Genomic DNA, 10789 nt, shown 5'->3' on the forward strand with positions numbered 1-10789 from the left:
AGAAATATGATAAATAGATCTGTATTAGTAACAAAAAACAAAAGAAATGTTCAGGAAATAAATCATTCAAATCCAAAACGTTAAAAAAGAAAAATATATATTATTTTATGTATTTGATAAATTATTGTTCAAAATTATTTACATAATCTAACAACAATATGTAAATACATTATGAATAATTCATTCTTCAGATAAATAAACTAGAAAATTTTTAGTAACAATATTTTCTAAATTTTCAATGTAATATAGTTACATTTCTTCTTACAAAACTTCTAACATAGTAATTTATTGAGATTTATTGTCTACGTTTCTCTGACTATTAGTAGATCTAGCATCCGAAATTCCTCTTTCGTAAACCCAAACCGAATCGACTCCCGCTTCGGTGATAGAGACGGGTTTCCAAGACGGAAGGGGAAAACGGCACGCAATTACCCACGAACCGTCGACGAGTTCCGTGGCCAATTTTTCTTCCAGTTGTGCCATCTTGTATAAAAAATTAAAATGAGAATTACACGAATATAGATACAAATATTAAACATAGATTATACAAATAAAGGGAATTGAAATCTAGGAAAATAAATTTTTTACACTATCGAGACCTTGTATTTATTGCAATTTCAGTTTGAATAGAAAAGTTAAATTGAAAAAAACTTCCTTTTCGAATAAGTAACAAAAAAATTATTTTTATATAAATACATTTTTTTAATATTTAGATATGCAAAGAAATAAAAGCTTTACAACAGAATAAATTATGTACAGAATGAATTTAGTTTTGCAAATTCAGTAAACAGACTTTAGTAACATTTAACTAAATTAAAAAGAAAAATTTTTCATTTTTTTTAAAAAATTGCTAAGAATTAAAACTTTTTTTTATTATTATATCAACAGTATAATTAATGAATATTTTATAAATTTGAGAAAATATGTCAAAATATATCAGGATAATAACACCAATGCATTTTTTACAATTACAGATGATTCACTTAAACAAAATTTTTTATTTCTTACAAAAATTTAATACTTCTTAAAGACATTTTTTGCAAATTATAAAATTATAATCTTTATTAAGATTAATAATTCTTAAACGAATAATTAATCTTAATTTGATTTATTTCAAAATTAATATAAAAATTTTTGAATTTTTAAAACACAGTGTTTTAAAGTTACTAAAAGGAGACATTTATTATAATAATTACAGTTATCCAAATGACAGTTGTTGATTATTATACGATAAATTTGATAATTTTATATTTCATTTGATTTGTCAAATATAAAAGTAAAAAATTATATGACGACTCACCATAGAATCAACACCAAATATTACTATGTTGTTGTAAGGACTTAGATTAACCTGAAAAACAATAAAATATCCTAGATTAATATAATTATAGAAATATGTAATGCATTTTTCTTTTCCTTCCATAAACTAATACAGTAGTTTTATCTATATTAATTTAATAAACATTAAAATTCAATTGAAAGGCTTAGGGGAAGCAGGAGTTAACTGACATTTTCATGAAATTTGAGTTAGGTATTTACCCCCTTCTTCATACCACTATCTTTCCATGGCAAACAAATAAAGAGGTTATCTTCAGCCAATCTGAAATTTGATGGTGGAAGAAGGCAGTATCTGATGCAGATGTAAACATATAAAAAAACTTTGAACTTAAATTTCACATCATAATTTGCTAGTTACTTCCTTCTTCCTTTTAAGTCCTTCAATTAATATACAGGGTGTTTCTTTCAAACCTCCTAGTATTATAAAGTATTCTGTAAAATCCATTTATTCAGGCATGTGAACAAAATGTGTCAGAAAATGTTGATCAATACTCCAAGTTTCATGTTTCACACGTGTATGCTTGAAAGGGTTGTCATTGCGACACACAGACTATATCATTGGATTGGTTAACGAGGCCCCATCCAACATCATCTCTTTAAAGTTTTTTCTTTGTGGGTATGTCAAGGATTCTATGTATGCTACAAAAATGTCAGATATGAGAGCCCTGCCTACAAGAATCATGGATGCCATTAATAGTGTGACTCTTAACATGCTGGTTTAGACATGGGCCAAAATCAAATACAAACTGAATATCATGTGTGCCACAAGAGGAGCACATGTGAAAATGTTCTGATTTAATGCAGTAAATAACTTTTCAGATGGAATTTTCATTAACATTGTCTACAGTTCCCAATTATTTTCTGAAAATTAATCCACAAAACCAGTGAGTTTCAAAGTAAACATCCTGTATATTCATATCAAATCAATTTTTGCATATAATTCCAGGAATTATGTAATTATTTTTATATAAATTTAATTATGCAACTTAACAACCTGGAACTGACTCTAAATCAACTAATCAAAAATTGCTAAATTCCTTACAGGCTAAAAATCAACTTTTTAATCAATAAATAGCTTGTAATAAACCTGGCAACATTTGATTATTTGACATTAAATAATTTAAAATTATAATTTTGATCTCAGATAGGAAATATTAATTATGGTAATTATAATTCTGTACTGAAGTGATGAATTTCAATGTATTCTGAAATATAAACTTCTTTGGGTCTTCAATCACTCATCAAATTTTGGTAATTTCATTATCACTTTCTTGTAAATTGTAAATAATCTCTGAAGTACTATAACGTAATGTATTTTTCTATATACATTTCTCATACAAGAAATATAGATAGAATGAATTTAAGTTGTTATATGTTATATTGATACTTTTTATTCATGATGATGTGAGAATTAAGTTTAAATAGATCATATTCAGTTATGTTTTACATCTTCTGAATTAGATCTTATAAATTTTTCTATCATAATTGTAATTTTTTCCAAATTTATAATAATAAAACTTATAATACTACAATAATTGGAATGGTATTTACTCATTATTTAGCATTACCACTTAAATGGTGAAATTATACAATAGATAATAATAATGTTTAATCTCATATTTTTATACAGGTTACATGAATGAATACCTCAATCTTTTTCATTCAGAATTAAAAATTCATAGCATGGAAGGAGCAGATGTGGTGGCTTCGTGCAAACATAACTAGCTCTTAAAATACGCACAAGGCCACTATATCTGTCTTTCCACACCAGAATTTAAAATGTTTTACATATTTAAACAAACTAAAAATAATTAAAAAAAATAGATCAAATATATTATTTATGACTATAGTATAATACCAATTATCTGAAATCTTCCATTCCAAACCTAATAACCGGTGCAAAACAATTATATTTCAATTATATTCAAGGTGGCACGTGCATAACGGAAAATTTTAAAGGTTCGATTGTTCGAAAATCGTTTTGAAAAGATCGTGTAAGAAGAAATATAGGCTTGAGGAAGGTCTCAGTGGAGGGACCGAAAACATTAGCCAGAAATATAATTGTTTTGCACTGGTTATTAGGTTTGGAATGGAAGATATGCTTATAGTCCGGTGTTTTTAGAGGAGTTTTATTAGTATCTGAAATCATTTGTGACAAAGATAATCAAGAATTTGAATAACTTTATTTAAAAAAATATCCATGAAAAACATTATTATAGTATAAAAATAATAATTAATATTACTTTTTGTGATCATCTTCTCTGGGTTTTCCTTTTTTCAATAAATTAATTATTTTCTCTTTGCATTTACTTGCCTCAAATATTTTAGCATGAATAAAAAATGTATTATGCTTGAAAATCAAACAGAACACAAACCTAAACACTGACATATGACAATAATAACAATTGAGAATAGACTGAAACAAGTAGGAATAATGATTGTGTGGACTGAACCAGAGATGGTGTAAGTCAAATACTAAACTCTGTCCACCAGTGGCCAAGCAGATAAAACCACTAAACACTGGTAGTTGTTACAGGTTTGTGCCTGACAATAGACTGGCCACATGGAGTTTTTTGGGTTTTCTTCACATGTTTAAATAGAGTTGTTTTTCATAGAAAGTCCTCCTGGGAAGTACCCCATTGACAGATTGCCTATGTGTTGCATTGCCTTCTCCCATCAATACTACCAAACACTGAATTGCATCGATTTAGATAATTAGCATTATATTGAATATAGACAAAATGAGCAAAAATTATTGTGACATCATCACAATGCTGAGTTTCAATTTTTAATTTATTTAATTTAATTGTATACACAGGGAGTGCAAAAATAGGTATACAGTTGAGAATCTAATGAAATACAAATGTTTGGTGTTCATTATTATTATTTTTATTATCTTTTATTAGTTTGTATTCCTTATTTGTGATTTAATTTGTACATAAAAATAAATGTTTTTTCTTCCTATTTTCTCTCTGTAAAATCATACAAGGACCTACCAAACATACCTACTTTTGCACCCCCCTGTATACGCTCTTCATCAAAATTAGTAGTGTCTCCTGTACATCATACTTTTCTTGATAATAACAGAGTCATGCCAGTTATGTATGTAACTCTGTTCTGGGAAAAATGTTTGAATTAAAATCATGTGACTTCTGATCTAGACTGGAAGTTTGTATATAGTTAATCGGGGCCTCCTGCCCCTAAGCCTCCCATATTTGGTCTTGACTTTCATCTATCTAAAACTGCTCTCAAGATTAAGGAAGGACAGACAACAGACAGATAACAGTGGAAATTTATAGGTCTACAGTTTTTTCAAATTGCAGCCCAATAATGACATTGAATTTCAAATAAATATTAGCAAAAATATTTATATAGAAATGTATTAAAACTAATTCAATAAGCTTCCAATGTTTCTTAATTAATTTTATGATTTTATTTTGTAAAACCAAAATAAGGAATGGAGAGTGTAATATGTAAGGAAATAAAATTTTTCAAAAATTATTTTACCATTTTATATTCATGAATAGAGTATTTTGTAGCATTTCTTTAAATTTTATAATGGAAACAATTATATCTAATGTCTTATGGTTACAGTAGTGGTATCTATAATATTTAGATATAAAAGATTAAAGATTGATTAAGATTAACAGTTTTAATTATAAGAAATTGCTGAATATAGCAATTGTATACATATAGTATTTTATTATAGTTTACAGTTCAAACAATTTAAATTCATACTTAAAATAATTTTATCTAAATTCTAATAACTGGTGGAAAATTATTCCTAGAATTGAAAATAAATTACATAATTCTAATAAAAGCCATGATAAAATTATCAATATATTCTATGTAATTATTCAACATAGAATTATGTATTAAAATTAGTTATCAATTACTTTGTAAAAATATATAATGGATGGCTTCAATACTTTACGAATAAAAATGTGAGCTCTACCGCTGCGATTATTTCAAATTTTACTTTAATAAAGCTTCTTTATCCAATGTGAAACATTTAAAATATAATTTATCATAAATAAATGGACTTTAAGTTAATGATTCTTAATTATAATGCAGTCCAACATTATATAAAACAACAATGGCAATACTTAAAACATGCTAGTAGAGTTCATTAACTGTATATTCAAAACTTTCTGCCATTAGATTTTTGTCTGTTCCTTAAATTGAATATTATGCTTAATTGAAGCATAATATTCTTTATCTGATCTAATCATAGAACCTATATAGTAGAAACTTTCTTTATCTAACCAACTATTCTACTCTGACTTCTCAATATGAAATGGATTTGAAGAACTTTACACATACAAAACAATCAGAACCAAGCACTTCTGTAGCTGTGCTCTGTCTTCAGTGTCCACCACTTCCTCAAGACTCATTACTAAATGAAGCATTCAAACATTAATTTTTGAACATCTCATTAAAAATTCACTGCTTTTGTGAGCAGTGATACAACATGTTGCTTAGTGAACTGTTTTGACTTGCTTTGCAAGAAATTTATTTTAACTTAGTTGACTAATATGCTTCATCACAAAGTTGTATGATATGAGAAGTCATGGATTACAACTTGAATTTTTCATAACAATTTTTAATATTAAAACACAAATCTAAATATGAGGGTCATTCAAATGAAACCCAACCAATGGCTATATCAAAGCGTGGAGTGTATGTAGCAAATCATTCTCCATTTGAAATGTAGGTGGAAACACTGTAGGCTCACGCTGCAATGTCATGTGACACTGCTGTCATGTGAACTTACAAACAAGCTGCATTCGTTTAGCACATCAGGCAGCTACTCTGTCCAACTTTCAAGCATGGATGCGTCAACAATTGAGCAGCAAACAGTAGTGCATTTTTTTAACCTCAGAAGGTGCCGCACAATTTGACGTCTGTGAAAAAAGACCTTTGCATGGGTCTGTCATTGGAACATTTGCTGCAGTACCACAATTAAGGTAATCATTTCATAGAGAGAATCAATTACAGGAGACGAAACATGGTGCTTTCATTTCCAGTCAGAAAACAAAAGACAGAGCACCCAGTGGAAGCACATGTCATCTCCAGTGCCTAAAAAATCAAAGGGAATGCAGACAACAACAAGCAAGGTGATGTTGACATTCTTCTTTGACAGAAAAGGCTCATTGCTAATGGAGATTACTGCCTGTGAAACCACCATAAATGCTGCTTGGTACATAAAAACTTTAAAATCTCTGTGAGCTTCCATCAGGTCCAAGCAGCCTAGTCAGCTTTCGTAAGGTGTCGTCCTTCTTCATGACAATGCCTGCCCTCACACCGCATGCATCGTACTGAATCCCTTGTGAAATTCAAGTGGGAAACACTCAGTATCCTACCATTGAAGAAATAACCGAATGGGAGGAGAACCTTAATTTGAATAAAACTGGAATTGATGTCCCAACAAACATTAAAGAAATATTAAATAAAGGACCAGACTTTAACAGTCCGAATAAATGGGATGTTTTAAATATACTACCGAATTTGGACAAAATATGTAATAACCTTTCTGCTATAGATTCAAGTATTACGAAAATAAAATTAAGTAATAATATTTAAAAATATGTAACCAAAGAAGAGAGAAAATCGATACTTAGAGACAGGAACTACTTTCAGTATACAAATCAAATTAAAAAATTACATAATTTTTTAAAGGAAAACGAAATAGAAATCATAAAAGCTGACAAATCTAAACAAATTGTAATAGTTCCAAAAATGGGTTAGAAATAAAAAGCATAAGATAATAAATAACACAAAATTCAAAAAACTCCCTATAAACCCTATTGAAGTTATATATTTAGAACTTAAAAAACAGATTACAAAGTTAGAAAAACTAGGGGAAATTAATAAAAATGAAAAATGGTTTATTTTAAATGAAGGAAATGATCATATGCCTAAATTAAATATACAACTAAAAACTAATAAGATAGGAGAGAAAGTTCGACCAGTAATAGACTTTAAACACAGACAAGTGGAATAAGCATGGGATCAGTAATAAGACCGAAATTGGCTGAACTAATAATGACAAATATCGATAATAAAATTAGCAATATATAAGGTGTAAAATTTTATAAAAGATATGTAGATGATATTCTAATAATATACAATGAAACAGAAATTAAGATGGAAGAAATCAACAAGCAAGTCAATAACATACAAGAAGCGATAAATTTTAAAACAGAAATAGAAGATACAACCAGTAATGAAATTAATTATTTGGACATTATGATAAAAAGATTAAAACAAAGCTTAGAATTTAGAACATTTAGAAAGCCAGGTTCAGGCCAGAGAACAATAAGATACCAGTCTAATGTACCACTTCATGTCAAATATAATATATTTAAAATGGAACATTCTAAGATAAAGAATAGAACAAGTCAAAAAATACACATATCCAAAGATTTAGCTGAATTAAAAAAGAAATTTCTCTTGGCAGGTTATCCACAACAACTGTTAAAAAAATGGGAACTCAAAATAAATAGTCTAAAAATATCATATGAAAATAAACAAACAATATAAAGTATATTGGCTTTCCATATATCAAAGGGTTATATGAATGAATTGATAATGAAATGCAGAACATAAACTTTAAGTTAGCACCATCATACCAAAAAATGTATACCAGACTAAAACACCTCAACTCTGAGAAAAAACAACAACAAACACCAACCAAAATGAAGAATGTGGTATATAAAATTCCTTGTGCCTGCAGCAATAATAAATACTACATCGGTGAAACTAAAAGGAAGTTAAAAATCAGATTAAAAGAGCACATAGCAGATCTGAAATATAATAGAATAAACTCTGCCTTTTACGATCATTGCATTTTGAATAATTGTAAAATTGATGAAGATAACGTACAAATACTTAACAAAGAAAAAGAAACATATCATAGAAAATTCAAAGAAAGTGTTGAGATTATTAAAAGTAAAAAATGTATAAAAACCTTAGTATTAATATAAATAATAATTGGCTTAGTATATTATAAAATTAATTTTTTTTAAATAGTGTAAGAAGAAAATAAAATATTTTCAACATGTTGCCACAAGATGGCCTAGTTACCATATAATTATGTAAATGACAATATGAATAACTAGGTACGTAATTTAATCGTTGTTGAAATGGATTGTACAGAAGAATTAATGTAAAGAATTTTTAGATGAAAAGATGTTAAATGTGTAATGAGATTTAGTAGTTTAAACCTTACAAAAATCTGTAATTTAAAAAGAAATCTGTTTGTATGAAATAACTAGGTATGTAAATTACGGTATTATTATAAAAAATCAATTCAAGCGTGATGATTAATGTATAAAAATTTTTTAGATAGACAATGTTTTTAGATAACAAGAAGTTGAATGTGGAAAGGGATTTTACAGTTTTAACTTTCAGTGATCTGTAATTTAGAAATATGTTTAAAAAAAAAATAATGATAATAAAAAAAAAATGAATAAAACAACCACAACCTTTATGTATATGGTTTGTGTTGTTATAACTTGTAAATTCTATTTCTAGTTGGCTGAAGAGGGGCATGAACTACGAAACGTGTACAAATATGATAAACAAGTATCAACTAAATAAATATTAAAGATGAAATTTGCCAAATGTCTGAATGAATACAATGAATGATTTGTGTCCGAATTACTAAAACAACTAATGGCACAGTTTCACAAATACCAGAACAAGTTTTAAGAAGTTTTTTAAACACTGGAATATTTTATATATTGAATAGTTTCTAGATCACATTTTGATATATAAAATCTACAACTGTTACTCTCTCCCAGGACCAGTTTTTTAAAAGAATTGTCAACAGCTGACTTAGACTTGAAATACATTCATAAACAAAAATTCATAATCCATTTTTGTCATGTTCTTTTAAACACATATCATGTATAATAAGTCCTACATTTGTCAAGTTGTAAGATTTAAGAAGTCCTTTTAATTGACTCAGGGACCAGCAGAATAAAACTCAGAATCCCCAGCAAGATGCCTCATTCCACTGTAAGATTACAACATACAAATGCCATATGCACTCTTTATATCCAGAGATAGCATAATACGTTGGCACAAAAATCACATACAGGCATAAACCCATACATTCAAGCTGCTTTATCTTGAAGTGCATTTACAAACTGAAAGAACTGTGTCTCTCGCTGTTTCTTTTATGTTTTTGCAACTTGGATGTAATAAACAACTTCATTCAATTCAATTTTCCTTGACTTTGTATTAAGATGGTATTGCCCCTGTAAGATTACAGTCTGGATCTGTCCTAGTCATATAGCAGACATGGGCAAATGCAGCTCTTGTTGAAAATGTTAATTTCTGCTTTTTATTTTTATTTTTACTATTTTATTTCCACAATTTTATGAAAATATGTTTATTAAAAAAACTCAATATTTGTTTTATACGTATTACACTTATATTATACTGTGTAATAAAATTGCAGTACAGAACTGTGGTACAGAATAAAAAAGTACAGAACTGTGGCTCCCATGCATTTTGCAAAATCTACATTGCGGCTCTCACTGAACTCTTGCTTGCCCACCCATCATATACCCATAAATTTTTGTTATACTACATTGATATGTCTTTTCTTTTGTAACAAATGCCAAAATACATGTTTATAATATAATCATTTTCAATTTATAACGAGAAAAAATATTATACAGCATCATTTGAGACATACCTTCCATAAATCTTGACATTTAAATTTAGTATTTCCCGAAACACCATTTGTCAATGCTTTGGCTCTTGAATATAGTACTAACCAAGGATTCAATTCTATTCCTTCAGCCAACAATCCCCTCTTTGCTGCTTCTATTACCTAAAATTGACATAAATATTATAACAGATTAAACAATTTTCACATTTAGATTTTGTTCTAGCTATTACCAAATAACTTAGATTTTTTAATTCTTACGATTCGTCCATCACCACTTCCCAAATCAACCAACTTTCCTTTTCTTCCATTAAGATGAGTAAAAACGAGATCTAATTGTCTTTTAGTCGCAGGAAGAAACGGGAGACAAACTCGACGAAAAGCGGGAAATAAGAACGGAAGGGAGACTAAAGTTATACCAAAACCCACAAATCCAGTTAAACCAACGATAATTAAGCCACCCAGACGTTTCTCTGACATCACAAGATATATTGTAATACTTAATTTTAATAAATACTTTGATTAATTATTATATCTAAATTCGACAACATTTACAAAAACAAAAATCTACGGTCGAGCACATGTACGCCACATGGTCATCAAACGTAAACAAACATTAGTTACTTCGATTACCACACGGAGACGCTTTCGGGAAACATTTCTAAAAACATTAATTAAATTATATCAAAATTAAAAACTTTTCATACTATTTATACTTATTAATATAACAAACATTATAATATTAAATAGTATATTACTTTTAATATTTTA

At 28.1% G+C, this 10789-nt stretch overlaps 1 protein-coding gene across 1 annotated transcript; it reads right to left on the reverse strand.

Moving 5' to 3' along the window:
- Positions 1 to 146: 146 nt before the first annotated feature.
- Positions 147 to 10617, reverse strand: LOC136983377 (ATP synthase subunit C lysine N-methyltransferase). The gene is made up of 4 exons (XM_067280097.1): positions 10280 to 10617; positions 10046 to 10183; positions 1301 to 1351; positions 147 to 483 (listed from the first exon to the last, which is right to left on the reverse strand). The coding sequence occupies exons 1-4, from the start codon at positions 10496 to 10498 to the stop codon at positions 286 to 288; spliced, it is 606 nt and encodes a 201-aa protein (XP_067136198.1). The 5' UTR covers positions 10499 to 10617; the 3' UTR covers positions 147 to 285.
- Positions 10618 to 10789: the final 172 nt, after the last annotated feature.

This window comes from Centruroides vittatus, unplaced genomic scaffold, assembly GCF_030686945.1.
Source record: "Centruroides vittatus isolate TY-2023 unplaced genomic scaffold, ASM3068694v2 contig_12, whole genome shotgun sequence".
In the NCBI taxonomy this organism is placed as follows: domain Eukaryota; kingdom Metazoa; phylum Arthropoda; class Arachnida; order Scorpiones; family Buthidae; genus Centruroides; species Centruroides vittatus.